This window comes from Chroicocephalus ridibundus, chromosome 2 (genome assembly GCF_963924245.1).
Source record: "Chroicocephalus ridibundus chromosome 2, bChrRid1.1, whole genome shotgun sequence".
Classification (NCBI taxonomy): Eukaryota; Metazoa; Chordata; class Aves; order Charadriiformes; family Laridae; genus Chroicocephalus; species Chroicocephalus ridibundus.
The window spans coordinates 89,351,853-89,373,116 of record NC_086285.1 but is presented as its reverse complement, the minus strand read 5'-3'; the positions used below and the strand labels follow the sequence as shown (position 1 = coordinate 89,373,116).

The 21,264-nt window shown below is 37.0% G+C and overlaps 1 protein-coding gene across 1 annotated transcript in view; it reads right to left on the bottom strand.

Moving 5' to 3' along the window:
• The window catches only part of DNAH5 (dynein axonemal heavy chain 5), a 152,298-nt gene that overhangs the window by 41,683 nt on the left and 89,351 nt on the right, over positions 1–21,264 (bottom strand). Inside the window, exons 43-53 of the mRNA XM_063324079.1 lie at positions 19,830–20,071; positions 12,732–12,908; positions 12,048–12,252; positions 11,427–11,569; positions 10,532–10,666; positions 8,782–8,904; positions 7,494–7,707; positions 6,642–6,865; positions 4,819–5,017; positions 2,498–2,670; positions 855–985 (exon numbers count right to left, since the gene is read on the bottom strand). Of these exons, the coding sequence (XP_063180149.1) occupies positions 855–985; positions 2,498–2,670; positions 4,819–5,017; positions 6,642–6,865; positions 7,494–7,707; positions 8,782–8,904; positions 10,532–10,666; positions 11,427–11,569; positions 12,048–12,252; positions 12,732–12,908; positions 19,830–20,071 (1,966 nt within the window). The remainder of the gene's footprint in view (positions 1–854; positions 986–2,497; positions 2,671–4,818; positions 5,018–6,641; positions 6,866–7,493; positions 7,708–8,781; positions 8,905–10,531; positions 10,667–11,426; positions 11,570–12,047; positions 12,253–12,731; positions 12,909–19,829; positions 20,072–21,264) is intronic.

Genomic DNA, 21,264 nt, shown 5'->3' with positions numbered 1-21,264 from the left:
ACACTCCAGTGGCTTTATAATTCCTTGTGAATCACATCCAGCAATTTATTACTGCTTGTTTTGTCAACTGTACTGTAATACCTCATGAAGTAATTTCTATCTCAAATAGATCCTCTGATGAGATCCTCACCAAGAGTCATTCCCACATGTGAATCTACAATTTCTTCTGCAGCCAACACAGTTGCAACAGAATTAAAATAATTTAGTTTCTCTACAATGACATCTTATTTGAGTGCTGAAAATATTTCCTGATCATTGACTTGTCCTACAGACACTTTGGGAGACATTCATTCCAAAATATTCAGAGAAGGATTTATAATTTATTTTTTATATCTTTTGTGAGTTATTTATAAAGAAACCACATTAGGTTGAACAATATGAAATAAGGCAATTTATACTTGGAAAAGACTGTCAAAATACTGACATATACACAAGATCTACCACATTAACAGGCACGGGTGAGGATTCCACCTCCTCACACAGGCATTATTTCAAATATTACAAGATAGACTCATAAAGCATTACGGATAGATACCACCTACAAATACTTTCAGTACACTTTAGTGTATTGTGTAAAGACACAGAGTAAAAATAACTTGACATTGCCAATATTCCTTCTCATTCTGTGAAACGCATGAAACAGTTTACAACCCCAAAGACAGTAAAAGCTCAGACTTGTAGAAAATCAAGCAAATTTAGTAAGTCTCAAAGGATTTTCATGTCTTTCCGCTCTAGGCAACAGTACTATTTTAATCTTGTTCTTTCTCCCACTGCAGAGATTGTGAGCCTGTTTTATTTATAGGAAAAGTTCAAACATAAAGTACTTATTTACTTAAATTTTAATTAATGCTCACCTTGTTAACATTATCTGGAATGTGTCATAGCCAGCTATGAAAGATGCCAGTCTTGTCAAGCTCTGCTTTCCTGAGCCACCAACCCCAACTAAAAGCGCATTTCCGCAAGGAGTGCGAATCACCCGAGAAATCTGTGTAAGATCACAGTAATTTATTGCTACAATGTGGAACAGTTAAACACCCAAAAATCCTATGTTACTGCAGCAATAAATTTATATTACAAATGCAGAACAATTGAAAATTTCAAGGTTTAATTAAGGGACTCTATATTACTCTGAATATATAGACATTTGCACTTTGCACTATTTTCTGCAAACTTTCCAATAGTATAGCAACCACTTGATTCCATCACCGTAAACTTTCAATTATCAGTAGAATTGCATCTCACACTTCCACAAAGCACAAGTAAATTTCAGCTGCGATTTGTTAGTAATGTGCTATCACAACATGACAGATTATTAAAATTGGGAAGGAAATAATAATTTCCCCAATTCCATACCCTCTGGACAACTTTAATAGACTCATCTCTCCAGGCCCCTTCATTGTGACCAGAAAGACAAGTTGTCTCAGGCATGTTAAATTCAGGACAAACAGTCTCCAGTATTCTCTGCAGCAGGGAATAATACTGCCTTTATAATCAAACTTCTTAATCTTCTAGTTTACTTGATTATAAAAATGCACAATATCAGTATGAATATTTGGTCACAGTGGAACATCTCACAGGTAGATCTCCCTTTCTTTCCCATTTCATTATTTATCTTTTAAAGCAAAAGGCAGTAGTTACCTACTATTTCACATTTCCCTTCCATTCAGGGCAGTGCAATGTAAACAAACAGACCCTTTGCAATTCAGAGCAATAGAATTTTCAGCATTAACTATGAACTGCATGCAGCACCCGTCCCACTGTCCACAGACATAAAACAATGCCAAGAAATCTGGAAACAGGTAGAAAATGTTACCTGATGCTGAGAAAATATACCTGTAGGCACAGAAGACAAACTTGCTCCACACCCTGTCAGTTGCACGTAGACAGATAGCTATAGTACACTGAGCCTACATTAATTTCCAAAACAGCATGAAGCCACTTGCCTCTCAAAGGCAAGGTAATACCAACCACCTGTTTAGCAGCTGGTCTCCTCTGCATGAGCAATGATGCAGAGTATTGGCTCCTGTTCTCTTTATTATTTTGAACATCCCTCTGATACCCCTAGAATTTCATCATGCCAATAAGCAGCCTGGGACACCTATTTACTTACCTTTCCTCTTCCTTACCTTTTGTGAAATTACAAGAATCTACCCCAAAATTTTGAAAACTGAAGATGCAATGTGTTCTTCAACTATAATTAAATTGGTTTTACATTTATTACATTATTTTTTAGAATGGTACAATCCAATATTCAGTTCTTAATAATTTATGATAAGAAATACAGATAACCTCACTCTGCTGTGCCTACTCCTTCATATGCAACCAATTATGTCCTAACCCGATTTTCATTTGACTCATTCCAAAAAAGGGAAGGGCTCTCAGAAGAATTAAGAAGAAAGGTTGAAAGAGAGTTAGAATAGTTAGGACCATGATCCCACCAGACATAAAAGACAGATATATAGATAAAAGAATAAGTATGAATACAGCAAGACTATACCTTGACTAAATGAATCATAGCATCCTCAAAGAAAACCATGTCCATTCCAGTACCACGGACATTCTCATTGTACGATTTTAAAAACACATTTAAACGATTCCGTAGCTGATGAAAGGAGTAAATTGGCTCATAGATTTTGGGAACACCTAAATTAACTTCCTCTGATTTTTCACCTAGAACAAAAAGCAAGTAACAAAACCTCAGCAATTTAAATGATTGACAAAGGTTCAATGTGAGAATAAGTAAGCGAAGGCAATTAGAAGTCTCTTTAACCACCCAGAATCAGGTTTATTATACATAATATTACACATTAGACGTACATATGAGAGTGCTGCCTATACCCTGCCTACAAGGAACAGTAAGTTCAGCTGCTTAATTCTCCAAGACAAAATCAGCAAAAACTGAGGAACCCTCTTTCTCTACATCTGAAACTGGAATGATGAAAACCTGAAATTAACATAGATGCTAGAAGCAGAAATAGCATCAGAGAATGAAGGTAAATAAATATTGCAGTTAAAACTTACAAATATTCTTTTTTGTAAAATAAAAATATTCTAAGTTGATTAAATCATCGCAGTAGTGAAAAAAAATTACTACTAAATTAATAATTACCACCAAAAAAAGAAGTATATTCACTGTGAAAAGGCATACATTTGTTTCATCGAATGATCTGAAAGCCACAAGGAATTGTTAACTCTTCCCCATGAAAGGAAAGAAGGAAATAGTGCTGCTGTCTCATCTTTCCATTCATAAGTGTTAATCACATTTAAAGTGACATGCCTTCATTACTAAGACTTGTTACTCACAGTAAATAAAATCACAGAAACGCTGAGACTGACAGGGATCTCTGGAGGCCATCTGGTCCAACCCCCCTGCTCAAACAAGGCCACCTAGAGCCAGTCCCCCAAGACCGAGTCCAGATGGCCTGTGAATATCTCCAAGGAGAGAGACTCCACCACCTCTCTGGGCAACCTGTACCAGGGCTTGGTCACCCTCACTGTAAAAAATGTTTCCTGATGTTCAGAGGGCCCAGTAGTGACCCCTGGGTACATCACTGGTTACTGGCCTCCAATTAGACTTTGTGCCATTGATCACCACCCTCCAGGGCTTTGCCATTCAGCCAATTTTCAACTCATCTCACTGCTCATCCAGCCCACGTCTCATCACCAAATAATTGACAAATTTTATTGTAAGAGTGCCAGCAAGCAGACACCATGGGGGTTGTTGGTTGGTTGGTTGCTTTGGTTTTCCTCAAAGAAAAAAAAAAAAAAAAAAAAGTAGACAGAGTACAATTTTGCTCCTATTTACATATACCTAGCTCCAATTGTTTCAAGATTTCATGATCTATATGCTGCAGGATGTAATTTTCCACTTACCATATGTCAGGCGTTATGAACTGGGTTTGCTAAGCTTCTTACTTACGGAAGAAATATTTCACTATATTATCTCTAACTGGTGGAATTAAAATCAATGAAATAAGTAATTCCAGTAAAATAGTAAAATAAGTATTTCCCTAATTCTTAGTAAAGCACTGGAAGTCAGTGGAAAGGGAAGTAAAGGCGGGGGGTGGAAGCAATCAAGCTGTATTGTACTTAGAACAGTATCTGTAATATTTTTCTCATTTTAATTTTTTCTCCATTTCCTTCTTGCATATTTTGCTTTTACGAATTAGCAGTGGTCCAATAATCATGCAGCTTCCAATAAAAACAAACAAAAAAACCACCAAAATCCAAACATATATTTATATAAATAAAAACCAGTTTAAGGAAATTGCCTTTTACCATAGAACCAAACCTCTCAAAATAAAGTGATGATTAATTCTCATTCAGCTTTCCTTTATATTGCATTCTGTGTATATCTGAAGTCACCTTAATTTCGTAATTCTTTAGCTCTGTATTGTTTCTGCATTTATGAACACTCCTTTAGATTAACACCTAAATAAATCAACCAACTTATTTTAACCTGCAAAAACACTGGTTAAACAGTATTCCAGGTGGAAATAAGTTTCTCGTAAGTTGAATGAGACATATAAACAACTCGGCTACCGATAAGAAACTAATAAGGAATACAGCAAGGAGTTAAACTGTAGTGATGTTTTACAGTTTCAAACCATTTAAGAGAATTATATCAGCTTAATCCTGTTCCTGCAGTTTTATTATTAATGTCAAAAGACAGCACGATCAAGTACTAAACCTAAGAAAAGCCACCCTTGATGCATAAACATATTATTCATTTTTAAGACATATTTCTATTAGCATCTATTTTATCATATCCCCTTCCCTATTCTTGCCATCTCCATGGTTATCAGAGTCCATCTTTACCATCTTTACTTTGAGGTGCATCCCTTAAGAAGTCGACAAAGAATGCCTCAATTTCAGGATCCAGCAAAGCTTTTGTTTCTTCAAATTCCTTCTCAATGAGTTTTGCCACAGCTTTGTCAAACCAGTGTACATCTTCTGAGGTCGTGAAACGATCAGCAATAACACACTTACATTCATGCTTCCATAGTTTTATCAGTACCTATATGAAGGAAAAAAAAAAAAAAAAAAAAAGCATTTCCGTCAGATTAGGCTTGCAACAAAGCTATGCCAATTTAAAAGCCATGCTTTTATTTATTTCACAGAATCACAGAATGGTAGAGTCTGGAAGGGACCTCTGGAAATCATTTGTTTATTTTAAAATCATATTAGCATTAGAAAAGAAACAGTAGTATTTTGTGGTTTAATCATGAGAGATACCTTGAGCTTCTCATTCTGCCCAATGGCATTTTAAGCTTACATTCAGTTAACTGTGCAAGAAGCCTTAATCTAGCATTCCAAACCGGACCGTATTTACTGAATTAATATTTTATTTCCCTAGCCCTAAAACCATATCCATACATGTCAACACATGTTTATGCACTGATAAACCACTTTTTAAGCTATTCATTAAGTAGAAGGTGAGTGGAAATAATAGCATCATGTCATGAATAATTTAATGACAAATACAGATGTCACTCCCAATACTATATGCAAAGTAGTTAGAGGAAAAAAAATATGTATAAGTGTTCATATTATTCCTTCTCCAAATTCAATATACATTTAAAGTCCTTCAGTTTGGTCATAGGATGGAGGAGGAAAACCTGCCAGGTTCTTAATCCTATCAGCACTGGTTTTAATCCTACACTATTATTATACAATAATAGAAAAAATTCCAAGTACTCCTTGAAGACCTCTTGTTTGAGCCTACAGCACTTTGTACAAATGACACATACTATGTCAAGTCTCAGAACTAATATGTAAATTTATACAACCAGATTTTGAGCAATTGTTTGTTATACTTCGAAAGACATCAATTGAGAATATATATACATATAATCATCTTAGTGCTGTGTATTTTTAGCTTCACAAATTAAAATCAATTCTAAAATTTAAATTTTAGATGTAGTAGAATTCAGGAGCTTATTCAACAAGCAGGGAAGTACATTAAACATGAAGTGATTATATAACCCAAATGTATAACAAATTTTCCACGATTACCATAAATATTGCTTTTCCAGCACTTCATGTTTCAGTGCTCAAAACACTAAATGACTTTTCCTTAAAATAATTAAAAGAGAAATGATGCATAAAGTATTGAGCTTTTCTGGAAGAAAGGTGTATTATGGAAAAAAATAATATTACTATGACTCGTTACTACTACTTCCTTTTAAGCCATAAGCCAGAAATCATTCGTTAGACAGATACTAGGCAGTGACTGAAAGCCTCAAGACACTAGTGGAGAGAGGGGAACTGTGGGTTTTTTTAATCAATACATACACATTTCACTGGGTCAAATTAAGTTCATTGCTTCTTATAATTTTCTTTACTCACTTCTTTCAAACAAACTAGCATTTGTCAGTAATAGAACAAGCAGCTAGAAGCAAACCCTCTTCTGTCAAAAGTGGGTTCTGTTATAGTTATGCAACAAAGTTGCCATTTCAGTGGGCACTGTAAAAGCTGGACTAAAACATCTTTGCCTCAAACAAAAAATAGCTGAAAAACTTTTAATCAGAAATTACAGTTTTCTAAAGCAAACTCAAATGCCAAGAAGTTAGACTCTTCAACCTCTTTGCTACACTAATTATACACTAATTATACCAAAGCCACTGATGCGTTGCACTCGCCTTTGGTTCATTGATCACTTCTGATGTAGTGTTCAGCATTCCTTGCCAAATCCTTGAGAGGTCTCGAAGATTGAAGACATAATGGAACTTGGCTGGTGTGGGCAACATTTTTAGCTTGGTAATCTGCCACAACCTGCGTGTCAGTGGAACTAATTTGGCTATTGTTTTCTTCACATCTTCTGAAAATCCCCGTTCACTACAATAGTGACCTTCCCCAATTACACCTGTGAAAAAAAAAAATAACTGCCAAATGAAAGATTTTTCTAAGACACACTAGCAGAACACCAGCATAGTCTTCTTAATTTTCTTTTTCTTTTTTATTCCCCAAAACCTTTTCTAATTTGTTGAAATGGCTTTCTAGTCTTTATTCAAATCATGATTCAACCTGGTCTTAACACCATACTGTGACCAGCTCACTGGGTATTTAGCTCGTAATTAAGTGTCCGTTAAAAATGTTCTTTTGCCTACCAAAATAGCTTCCACAACCTATGAATAGCTAATCTCTTCTCTGAGACCAATATGATCCTGCTGTTTGTGAAAGTCTAGTCCTTACTCACTCTTAGCATCAGTAACACTTTAGCAACTCACCAGCGTTGTCACTAAAACTAGGAATGGCCTTCGTGCCATTCTTCCTAACACTTAGCGTACCAATAGATTCAGAGATGTGACTGGACCTGAAAAACTTCCAGACTGATGAAGCTGCAGGTGGGGAGTGACTCCAGAAGGAAAACATGGCGGTAAGGAATTCAGAGGGGGATTAAGCCTCAGTTTTAATCATAATGTTTATAAATAGAGGGATAAAGAAAAATCAACTAGCATTTGCAAAAATTTTCAAAGCTAATTTGCCTTTACCAAAAATTTTGTCAATGGAAGAATTAGAAGGCAGAGTACAGTTGAACACAGAAAATTGTCTCTTGAGCCTCTGTGGAATGTCATTGCGACCTCCCCCAGGGTGAATCATGGCAGCCAAAAACTGAATGTCCACAATGTTGGTAAATTCACCAGGCTTTTCCAGGTTATACAGTCCATTCTGTTCCATCAGCTGTCTAACTATCTCATTAGTGACCTGTAAAATAACAAGGTATTATATAACAGAACATTATACATGCAACTAAATGAAATACAAAAAATACTTATGTACTTGAAAGACCAAATAAAGAGTATATCATTATTTTCTCCCACAAACTCCTGCTTATTTGCTTCAGGAGAAAAATGCACTGTTAGGAATAAGCATATTTAGATTGTCCTTTTCATCGGTAATATCTATGGACAAAAATTCTGAGAGCAGAGGGGAATCCCTAGCTTAGAATTAATCCTTCATACTTCAATTCAGTTTCGCTTGAATGCTGCATGATTTCCAATACTGTTGGTTTGGAAACAATTCTCCCTTTTAACACAAAATTTCCAGTTTCTTCTGATCACGCCCAAACTGATGCATCTTTCCATGTTGCATTTCCTACTAAATATTTTGATGAAATTTCCATGTGTAACTATTACAAATATATTTTTTCAAGATCCAAACATAAAATTACTTCCATACAAAAGAATGCAAGATTCCTTTCCTCAGCCATAAACGGACCCCCTGCTTTTCTATTTGACCATCTGAAAACATCCCACACACAGTACATTACACAACTATACTTCTCTCGAAATTCTAACATTAGTTTTCAAAGCAATACACTTCAGAACATTCTTGCCAGTTTACACAATGATTACTTCCATTTTTTTTCTAAAGCAAAGAAGTCACTTCTTACCTCTCAGCATTCACAGTATTTTGACTATTGCCCACACACAGTTTTCTATCACAATTTGTGTGCCAAAGGTTTTTTCTAATAATTTTTTTTTATTTTTTTTTATTTTTATTAAAAAATGAGTGTTGATAAAACACATTATTAAAATTATACAGGCATGCTTTAAGGAATACTCAAACTGCTTCTTGTAGTCAGTATACTTATATTCAATTAATTCATGACAATATAAAACTAGATGGAGTCTTTAAAAAGACTGCTTAAAAATTAAGCACTACATACCATATTTAACCCGCACTGCCTGATTGAGAAGAAAAGCCAGTTTTACACAGTCTAGCAAGAAAAGAAAGAAAATATCTTTTGACGTCTTTTTTACTCTTTTACAAACTAACCTGATCTCCCCATTCATTTATTGTGGGCATATTCACATCATCAATGAAGACTGTCGTCTTTTTGCCTGCAGGCGGCCCATAAGTTGTGCCCATGCGCTTGTCCACATAACTTTCTATTGTACGCTGTTAAAATGCAATTATTAGCATAGTTACAAGGTGCCCTTCCTTTCATACATGATTCAATCATTTAAACATATTGATGGTTTTGTGACACAGAATTTTACTAAGGAAGGTTTAGACAACACATCTGCTGGAGGTAATCACACTAGTTCAACTAGAATGTCTGAAATCTCATGCTATACAGCTTTAGGTGGTATCAGATATAACAAATGTCTGTGTAGACATCATGCCTAACGGTTTCATAATTTTGAATCCATTTCAAACTTTTCGTTCATATTATTCATTTATCAGCAAAATTGATGGCTACTAGCAATAAAGATTAAACTAATAATCCATCAGATGTGAAAGATGTGCTTCTTGAAGATCTTTCCAGCATACATCAATGTACTTCATAAATAAGCATACAGTGATAATTAAACTCACATATGTAATAGACTTAATGAAATAACTTTGCTTGCCACTACTTTTCTTCCCATCGTCTTTCCATTGCTCCATTCTTCTTAAGGTCCGGTTTTTATTTATTCTATGCCACGTAAAAGCTCGCTTAACCATGCACAGTTATTCTTTAGTGCAAATCTAAATATCTGCATTCTTACTTTGTGCCAAGGCTCCTGTACAGTAGCCTGGAAAGTCTTCTTACACAAGTGGCATCAATTAGACCAAGATTTTAGTAAGTCAGAGTAATTTAAAAGCACATGTGTTGTAACAGACAATGCTTTGGTCTAGATGGTTACCAGCCTTGTTAGTCTGTTAGACTTGCACATCTATTTCAGATGTCTTGATCATCAACAGACTATCATCTATCATCAATAAACTTGACATCTATTTTATAAAAACAGATGTACCAACACTACTTTTTGATTCTATAGCCCAATCGACAGAAGGAAAAATATCACGGAAAATAAGACTAAAATTACATACTTGTATATTAAACATGTTAATAGTTTCTACTATGCTATAAAGCCAGATGATAGGCCATCCATTAAGCTTATAGACAGCACTTCTGATTACAGCACAGACAGTGCTTCGGCTTGGCATACGAAACTGTATTAAAAATATTTCCCACATATATTGCCAGCAGGTTAAAGAAACTTGAAATAATTCAAAGTAGCTCAGTAGAAATTTGGACAAGCAGTACAGTCAGGATTTAAGTATTCATAGTTCTATTTAGAGCAGCTGCACTGCATGTGTTACTTTTTTAATGAGTTATTTAATTTACTGAAATTTAAATTGCAGACAGCACACTTTTTATGACAGACTGTTGTGGGTAGCACTTATTTTACTCATGGCTTTTAGTGAAATCTGATGGAAGTCACTGACAGGTCTACCCAATTAGCGAGAACTGGTACATTTGACATAAAAACATTAAATGTGATGAAGCAAATAATATGCATGGTATTGCAATAGTCCAAGAACAGCTCAGTAACTACTGAAGAAGTTGAAGGGAAAATAGTTTTTACAGAGGTCTTTTAAGTGATGTGTTAGAACACTTAGTCCTTTTAAGCAGGTGCTTTTTTGTTTCTGCGCTCACTTTCAATTAAACAAACCACATTCAGAAGCATCCTCCTGGCAAATTCTCAGAACAATCTCTGAATTCAGTCACATTATATCAGAAAGTAACTGACTGTACCTGGAAAATTAATGGGGTAGTTGCAGATGAAAAATTCAAACTCTTAGCCATGTGGCTTTCAGGGTTATATTTTGACATAAAACCTTTGATAATAACAGTCTTTGCAGTTCCTTGCTCACCGATTAGGAGGACAGCCTAGACAAAGACAACATTGAAATAAGACAAAACACAGGAGCTGGGTGTCTTGGCAAAGCCTCAGCAATCCCATTTAGCTTTTAAACTGAAATGAAGCTAGAAAAGTTACGTAAAATGAATTCTCAGCAAGGGACATATGGAAGCAAAATAGTTAATGTCTTACAGACTTTTGCAGGCCTCACAAGTTAAAAATATTTGCAGCTAATGGTCATGTCAGTTAGCACGATTTAACTAACAAAGGAATGGATTATTCATAAAACGAGTTGATTATTTGAAAAATAAAAAGATGTACTGTCTAGAGCCTGAAAGAGTTCAGTTGCTGTTTTTATTTACCATATCCTGCTTATCTGACACAGTTTTGATGAAGACCAGCTTGTATAACCTAAAGGTACGTAAACTCTGTCACTGCCCCAGGCGGTCAGAGTTCATATCAGCAGAGTCTGGCACTCTGCTGCCCTGTGTGCTGCCCCCTGTCCAACAGCTACATGAAAAAATTGCTTCTGTTCTGACCTGATCTCAGCTGTAATTACCGTTATTTCCACTACAGTAAGGATGGGTGAGGGGAAGACAAAAATGTCTGGAAGCAGTGAGTATTCAAGAGTTCAAGAATATTTACATGAATGTAGGTCCTGGAATCACCATTTTATGTTAAAAAAAAATGAAGTTCTTCCTTTTTAATAATATAATATTTCCTTCTAATTTAAAAACTTTATCGTGTGTACTGTTACCACTATTTCAATATGAAATATAGGAAAAGTACCTTGCCCTGTTTTGCGATAGTTTCAATAAGGAAATCCATTCTCACATTGTCAACATTAGGTACAAGAATGGAGCCATACTCTGGTGTGCTGCTACTGGGATATACATACTCTTCAACACGTGTATTCCAGTGCATCCATTTACCTAATAAGAAGGAAATGAAGTTAATGTTTTAGAAATACAAGGCATCATCGCTTCTTTTCTTTTCCATTGCGTTGACTCATCTGTCAGTGCCTCTGTCTCACATAGAGAAATGCCACTCTGTAAATTCAGACCAAAACTACAGAATCCCTCAAGTTGTATCTAAGAGGTTTACTCCTCTTTCCTACATAACTCATGACAAGGACAAGGCTTTGTCACTATTTTTGTTCACTTGACAATTCATCAGCACCAAGTCCATACAGCTTTCTGTAGCAACAGAATTCTGATTCTGATTTCTCACAGGAAACAGAGAAAAAGCTTTATACAACATCACCAGTAAAGCGTAGCTGTAAACCAAAACTTGCTAAGGAACACAAAAGATGGTAAGCTACGAAAAGCTTCTAAATTCATTCTCTAAAAGAAGCACAATTTTAAAACTACTTTTAAGTTTTATCCCATACCACCCAGCTGGGTTACTAACCGTCAGTTGCCACATAATAATCAAACATGGTATCTTCACTGCCTTCTGGGATAGAGGGAAGATCAAGTTTTATCGTTGCATGGTTTCGAAGCCAGTGCTCCATTTTGCATCTGTCTTCCAGTTCTAGTAATGCTCCTACACTCCACATAAGAGAGAAGATGTACAGCCTTTCCAAGTATTTTGGAGTCAATTCCCCTCCTTGCTCCTGAAGGATTGAGTTAGGTTTTTATTTTTAATAGCCTGAAAAATCTACTTGATAATCATTAGTAACACCAGGTTACAAGCCTTCAGTCATGTTTAAATTTACTGACATCTTCGTCAATGAATAGCCTAAATCAAGTAGACCCCAAAATATAGAAAAGCACCCTGTAAGCATCCCTTTTAATCACCCTTTACAGCATTTGATCTGTTTAAGTTCTAATTTATAATCTGATAAAAATGCACCCAAAAAAAACTGAAGGAAAACTGTTGTCTGATGCATGCTACATGTCAATGCTTGACATCAAATCCAAATGGGAAAGAGGACACATCCTAGCTATTATTTTATAAAGAAAAGGAAAGTATTCCTTACACCTGCATGTTCATTTATATTCCAAGTCATTTAAAGAATCGCCTCTCTACATAACCTTGTAACTTAAAATTATCTCCATTAGATTAAGCAAATATTTAAAAAATCCACACTACCTTAGGTGGGATAAGGCCCTGCAGCATGTTAATGCTCTGCATAATCACAAAGGCTTCCAACATCTCAGTCTTGCATTGCAAAGACTGAATGCTGAACCGGTATAAGTCTGGGAATGATGAAGAATACAGCTGACGCAGAATTTCAGCTTCTTGGAAGGACCGTCTTTTCAAAAATCCCTGTTACAAAGCATGGTGAGAAAATCAATTTAGTTCCCAATGCAAGACTCAGCAAATTCAACTCTAGTAATTCAAAAGGTCTGGCGAGCATGGAAAGTTGATTTCTTTTCCGGGGGAGGCTCAGATTCCTTGCTCTTGGTCAGGGTTTGGTTAGCAGGTCAAACTTTACTCAAATATGCATAATACCTACTGGAGGTTAAACACGAATACTGAAGAAAACAGAGTTTTCAACAGCGCAAAAATTATTCTTTTCAAATATTTTTTAATCACAAAGGCTGTTTAAGGTATACAACGACTCTGCAAAGAAATAATATCATATGTACTGAACACAACTTTGATTTATTCTGCGCAACGTTCATTTTTAGCAGTGATAAAGGGTACCCAGAAATATCTGGCAGTTGCAGAAAAATAGTCAGGATTTCAGGGGGGGGATGTCTGCTGGTGTGTGTAGTGTTTTTATTGTGCAGCTCAGTGTCTATAATGCTGGATAAACGAAACCTAATTAAAACTACCTATTTCTCAAGATTATTGAACAGGATTTGCTCTTTGATGCCTTTAGCTCAAAGTAGTAACCTGCTTCTTTGAGTTACCCAGAAGCTTTCTCTCATCTGTGTAGCAGAATGCTTCTCATTTACATCCCATGAATTTATTTCCTACATAAAATACACTCATTAGCAAAAACACTTGCAGAATCTTCCCCAAAATTCAAACTAAAATTTGGCACAAATTGAAATCAAATCAATTCCATTTAAACATAAGAAAAAACTTTGTTGTTGTGAGGGTGGCCAATCACTGGAACAGGCTTCTTGGCGAGCTTCTGGAGTCTCTGTCTCAAAGCTCAACAGGAGGTGGTCCTGAGCAACATACTGTAGTTGACTCTGCTTTGAGTGAGGTGTGTTCAACTACACAGTCTCCAGAGATCCCTTCCAACCTTAACTATTTCGTGTTTCTATAATTCTTTTCTACATTTCTACCTTCATAATCTTTTGAAACTCTTTTACTGCCCAAAGTAAATAAGCTCTGGGACTGATTACAAATAGGTAGATACCTGAAAACGCTTTCTAGAAACTAGTAGGTAGAAAACAAGTGTTAAAAATTAAATGGCAGAACTACTTAAAACAGATATCTGGAACACCATCAGCTGTTCAGAAAATATTAGGGGTAAATAGAAAAGTTGGTAAGATGTCTTTGCTTTGGAGGAGGTTGATAAGTAATAGATCAAATACCTTTGATCGCTTTGCAAAAGCTGCTTAAGTGTGTTAGACAAAAACAGCAATATGAAAAGTTTGAGATCTATTTCACTGAATTTGGAAATTACTTATGTCATGATATTGCATCCCAATAGGCTGCAATATTTAGTTGTTTATAAATTGTAAGGATGGGAAATCTAAATATATACAACAATTTCCTGAGCTATTTTTATTTTTTTAATTATTTTTCAAAGTTCTTCTGAAATATTAACAAATACTATGTTTCATTCAACATCTGAGAATTAGGAACTGAAGAAAAAAACTCCATTTAATTCTATTGCAAAAGTAAGGAAGCCCTCTAGTGAACAACAAGAGATTAATATCTACCCTGATCTGCTAGAATACGTAGTATACTGCACTACAAAATAGATTTAAAAGGAGATGTACTGAAAGAGCCATCAAAATATTTTATTGATGAAGTAAAAGCAAACCAAAAAAAAAAAAAAAAAAAAAAAATGCTATTGGCTCAATTGATAAATAACTACAGGTTCCAATTTTATAGCCAATTTTTTGGGGGGGGAGAGCAAGGGATGTTGGAAGGGTTGTTTCATGGACAAAATGAGCATAATTTGTTTTGTGTTATCCAAAAGCAAAAAAAACCCAAAACATGTTCTTGTTTTCCTTTTGACTTTTGCTACGACTGAAATAAATTAAAAGCATAAGGTGATAGGTTAAGTGAAACTACTTTCATGCAACACTTACTTAAACACAACTGAATTTATTTTGCATATCACTTTAAAGTAAGGAGGTAAATCATGACTGATAAAGCAAAATAAAATGCTTTTCTTTGTTTTTGCTGTCTTTGCAGCTGAATCCATAACTTAAAGTGAATCATAGAATCATAGAATCTTCATGGTTGGAAAGGACCTTTGCGATCATTGAGTCCAACCATACACACACAAAAAAACTCCAACCAAACCAAACCAAAAAAAAACACAAACGAACAACCTACAATCTCTGCCAGTAGAGCATGCCCTGAAGTGCCACATCTAGACGGTTCTTAAATACCTCTAGGGATGGTGACTCAACCACCTCCCTGGGCAGGCTGTTCCAGTGCCTGACCACTCTTTCAGGAAAGTAATTCTTCCTAATCTCTAATCTAAACCTCCCCTGCCACAACTTCAGACCATTTCCTCTGGTCCTGTCATTATTCACCTGGGAGAAGAGGCCAACACCCACCTCTCTACAACCTCCTTTCAGGTAGTTGGGGAGGGCAATGAGGTCTCCCCTCAGCCTCCTCTTCTCCAAGCTAAACATGCCCAGCTCCCTCAGCCTCTCCTCATATGACCTGGTCTCCAGACCCCTCACCAGCCTGGTAGCTCTCCTCTGGACACGCTCCAGCACTTCAATGTCCCTCTTGTACAGAGGGGCCCAGAACTGAACACAGTACTCGAGGTGAGGCCTCACCAGGGCCGCGTACAGGGGCACTATCACTTCCCTACTCCTGCTGGCCACGCTATTCCTGATACAAGCCAGAATGCTGTTGGCCTTCTTGGCCACCTGGGCACACCGCTGGCTCATGTTAAGCTGGCCGTCCACCAGCACCCCCAGGTCCTCTTCTGCTGGGCAGCTTTCCAGCCGCTCTTCCCCAAGCCTGTAGCGTTGCTTGGGGTTGTTGTGACCGAAATGCAGGACCCGGCACTTGGCCTTATTAAACCTCATACAGCTGGCCTTGGCCCATCGATCCAGCCTGTCCGGGTCCCTCTGTAGAGCCTTCCTACCCTCAAGCAGATCAACACCCCCACCTAGTTTGGTGTCGTCTGCAAACTTACTGAGGGTGCACTCAATCCCCTCATCCAGATCATTGATAAAGATATGAAACAAAACTGGCCCCAAAACTGAGCCCTGAGAGACTCCGCTGGTGACCAGCTGCCAAGAGGATTTCACCCCATTAATCACAACTCTCTGGGCATGGCCATCCAGACAGTTTTTTACCCAGCGAAGAGTACACTTGTCTATGCCATGATTCGCCAGCTTCTCCAGGAGAATGCTGTGGGGGACCCTCAAGAGGTTGTTGCCTGCAAATTAACCAATGCAAGGAGGCAGAGCTGTAAGAACCTAACATCAGTAGGCTCTATGCAGTGCTATAACTATAGAAAGGAACAACACAAGTGGAATTGCATGGGAGCCACTGTCCTAGATGCATAATTTACATTTACACTTTCACAAGTATCCCTATTAGTTTAAAAAAAAAACAAGAAACAAAAAAAAAAATAAAGCCTTGCAGTAATATACATAAGGCACATGTTTTGACTGCATGTATTTGCATTGCTAAAACTTCAGTAACAGCCAAATTTTTTAGGAAACTTATTAAACACTTCTTTTTTTTTCTCCTAATAAGAATGCAAACATTTTGAACTTGGCAAAGAAACCTATAAAATGAATTAGTGATGATTCTCGAGTGTTGCTAAGTAGCTCTGATTGAATAGCCAGCTCCATATGATTTAATATCATTCTAAGAGGGAAAGGCTCTAGGCACTACTAGAGAAATATGGTAACAAGCCTCTGCAGCAACCCTTAGTCCTTCACAAGCAGCAAACCTCCACAGGCAACAAGTCACAGCCCATGGGTGCCTCCACCGCAGGAGGGAGTCTCGACAATCACACTCCTTTTCCTCTTAACTGGTTAACGCTAAGCTGGGTACTGATGCCTCCCGTAGTGGATCTTGTTGCTCCTCACTTATACTCAGGCCACTATATCTGACCTGCCACTTCAGATCTGCAGGTGGAAAAGAAACATCACTTCTGTTGCCAGAAATCACAAGATTACAGCCGCCTTCATCTTCATATTTTCTGTTCATCAAAGCTTTGAATGCAGTCTCTCGCTCATTCTCCTTTCCATTAGAGGGCTAGGGATCCTGAGTGTTCAGCATCTCTGCAAAGATCCTGCTGATCTGTTTGCCTTCCCTGAAGGCACATAAGTCATCCCACCCCTTCCCACATCTTCTTCACCTGATAGCTCCATGCCCAGGACACACTTCCCCCAAGGGGCTCCACTGCCTCCAGCACCAGGAAGAGGCACCAGGCGTTGCCTCCCACTCAGGGCTTGAACTGCAGCTTACTGTCTCTCTCTTGATTTCTGTCTGTGCTGAAACCTCTAACATGCTAAGGACAGTTGTTCTAGGCAGTGCCACAGACCATGCCCCGTGGTACGTGGTGTGATTTAACCCCATTTGGCAGCTAGAACCACTCAGCTGCTCGCTCCCTCCCCCCAGTTTGGATGGAGAAGAGAATCAGAAGACTAAAAGTGAGAAAAAACTCATGGGTCGAGACAAAGACAGTTATTAAACTACCCATTAAGGCAGAGCAAAAGCTGCGCACACAAGCAAAGCAAGGAATCCATTCACTGCTTCCCATGGGCAGGCAGGTGTTCAGCCATCTCCAGGAAAGCAGGGCTCCATCACGCGTAACAGTTACTTGGGAAGACAAAAGCCATCACTCCCAACCACATACCCGCTTCCTCCTTCTTCCCCCAGCTTTATATACTGAGCATGACATCACGTGGTACGGAATGGGCATGCTCTAGTGGCAAAGATTATAGGTTGTTTGGTTGGACTCGATGATCTCAAAGGTCCTTTCCAACCATGAAGATTCTATGATTCTATGAATATCCCTTTGGTCAGTTGGGGCCAGCTGTCCCAACTGTGTCCTCCCTCCAACTTTTTGTGCCACCACAGCCAGTCTGCTCGCTGGTGGGGCAGTGTGAGGAGCAGAAAAGGCCTTGACTGCTTAGCAACAACCAAAACCACGGGTGCACTATCACACTATCTCTCATCCCAAATCCAAAACATAGCACTACAGCAGCTACTAGTAAAAAAGTTAACTCTATCCCAACTGAAACCATGACAGCGTGTCAACTTTTTCTCCATTACTAGACCAATCAGGGATTTATGGACAAGGAACCTGGCTGCAAACAAGCAAGCTATATAAGACTTACAAGAATGAGAAGCTTTATGTGTTAAAACAATAAGAAATCTGAGAATACAGAGTAATCATTACAAAAGGCTTCCTCAACTACTAACATCCGAAAGTTAATATAAGGCCAACTGTATTTTCATCTGTTTAGTTAAGCAACATTCTCTACATGAGCATTAGTTGTATTTTCCATAGTTGGAAAATGAAATGAACAAAGGAGACTGTGAAGCATTCATTTTGAAAATTATTTTAAAAAGCAACTTGTTAATGTGATACTTTCTAGAAAGGAGGACAGTAAAATTCAGTCTGTCAGCTCATAGTAACCTGTGAAGTTTTGTTTTTCTGAGTTTGCAAGCAGGGGGGTAAATAGGCAACAAGGACCTAGATGATGTTCTAGTTTCATGAACAGGAAGACTAAATTATTCCTAGCTTAAAATTAAAGTTTGAAGCCCATATAAAGGAACATTAATTTGTGATTATACAGAAGAAAGGTATATTAACTTGGTTTTCAGGAGAAGGTAATAAAATAATACTCTCTGTGATCACAGGAATCAGCGTCTTAGCCACAAGGAAGAAAGTTTTAATTTTTGATACCCATGAGACGGTCCATGTTTCATCAAGCAAAATAACATCAACAAAATATTCTCAGTAAGACTGACTAGACAGAAAAAAAAGAGAAAATAAATTAATATTTCTTTAAATTTAATTTTTTAAAAAGTTAATTCTGAGGATTGTACTTCACAGATAAATTTCTAAATTAATATAGGACTTAAGATTAAAAAAAAATAATCAGAAACCAATATTTTTTACTGCTATTGTCTACATTGTTTTCTTAAAGAGGAAGAAAACTGGAATTAAATGCTGAAAGTTTTGTTGAAAGATATTACTTCAGAACATTAGACAGATTCTTGGGAACTCTTATATTTCATCTTTACCAAGATATCTCCCACATGAAAAAAACCACAGTATGCTCAAGTCTCTAAATGTATCATTCACTGTATCATTACCAGCATTCAGTCAAGATAAGGATTTATTTTTTCTGGTTTTTGGAAGATGAAAGATGACATATAGAGGACATATAGATGACAAGAAAAAACTCACTTTATAAATCGCTTTGAAATTTGAATATGTTATATGCTGTTCTTCCCACCAAAACACACCTATAACATGTTCTGTTTTTCTAAATGATTCATTCCATGCTAGAACGAATCACTGCTTGGTTCTTCAGACATTTTTCTTCCAGAACTGTTAGAGACAACTTAACCAGGTAAGAACATTAACTAAAGAATTACATACTTTGATGCTGCATTGACTTTATTTCTAGTTCTAAATCCCAACTGCAATTATTTTTTAGAAATATCACGAGAACTTATATTTCCTTGAGGATTTCTAGATTCTTGAATCAGCCTGTTTACTCTTTCTTCTTCCTTGGTCTGAAGTTGTACTAGGGGCTGCTAGGTAGTTGGTATTTTGATAACCAAGTTGTTCTTCAATTGTATTAAATACCTTGAATTACAAATTTGTCCCAAAGTGAAATATCTACATTTTTTAAAGTGTAATATGTTGACTATGTTCCTAAAAAAAAATTGCATTATTCACTCTTGTATAAACTACCACAAACATTGCTCTATCAAATACTGACCTGTAAGTTTATACAGTGTAATAGCTATTTCATAGCAAAATTCACAAAATTAGGTCCTAAAGTAACAACAATGAAGTGTTGAATAAGTAACCAGCATTTGTATTAGTTACTCTACCTCAAGGACAGGGCTCCAGTTGAGAACTGATGAGCTCATGAATACCATCCCATTCCTTGAAACTGTTGCTGGAGAAGCGTTATCGATATTATGAGGTTCAAAGACTATTTTGCAATTTGGTGCCATAGGTATCCGATCTCCATTTGCTAGTGTTAGAGTTCTGTTATCATCCAGGACAGAATTAAGGTTCTCAATCCAAATAGCATCAACTGGACCATCAAGAACTATCCAGATGTGATCACCTATAATCCAAAATAACAGATAAAAATGCCTATGGAGGAAGTTCTGGTTTCTTTCAAGGACCAGTTTCTTCTACCTGCAAAAAAATTTTGAACTAATTCTGAATTAATGCACACAGCTAGAATCTCAGCTTGTAATACAATTACCATTTCCATCACTCAATTTCAATTAAGTACTTCATTTCATCACCTATTGATAATAATTACCCATTGCTAAGTATATAAAGTGTCATCAGCATAAGTCATCAATTTGCAATATTCTGAAACAGTTTTATGGATCCAGTCTTCAATGTAGTAATAAATTAGGTTTATTTCAACTTACATAAAACAACATGAAGACAACAGAAATTATAGATCTATTTAAAAGCACCATTCATTTGTTTCCAGAGAGTTTGTATAAATGGAGTGAGATTAAATGAAACGAACGCTTGAAAAATCACCCTCTCAAATAGCATGCTCGCTTTCATAAATAAAAGAGGGCTATTAGAGCAAGATTCTAGTTGTTCATTTTCCTGCCTGTAAACTTGATTCAGCTCCCTTTGAAGTTTTTCCAGCTCTTTCCATTTAGTAACAGAAACGTATCCTAAAGCCTGTCTCTGTTTCCTAGGAGGGTCTGGGTCTGTCCCGCTCACCTCACTTGAATACTGAGCAATAGACCCTGGCTGGGAAAGGATATCCCCTTGGCTTCTGGCTCCCTGTCCCTTAGGGAGTAGCCAGCCCTGCTGTGCATTGCTAGATAGCCCTTTATTCAGAGATGGTCCCACTCTCATCTGCCTTTAGAGTGAGTCCTTACTATCTAGGCCTAGGTGCCTTGGTGCTTTGCTAAGTATGAATAAGGTTCCGGATGAGAAACTTTCTCACCTCTGAGGCAAGTAGTTTCATATATAGAGGCTTTTCAGAGCTACAGTGCAGGTGTCTCAGGCATGAGATGGTCTGGAGTTCACTTCATAAAAAGACATTACAGAAGTGTTGCAAACAGTGAATCTGAGGAAGTTATATGAGTGTGCTAATTTATATTTCATGTGAGGGGAAAAACGGAAAAATCAACAGTTAATGCTATGCTACATTCTCAAGGGTGCTAAGTTTCTAGATTTGAAACAAAACCAACAAAATTAAATCAAAAAGTATTTCTATTTTAAAAGTATTTGTATACTTGAAGACTAAGAATTTTTGTATGAAAATTGACAGCGCAAAAA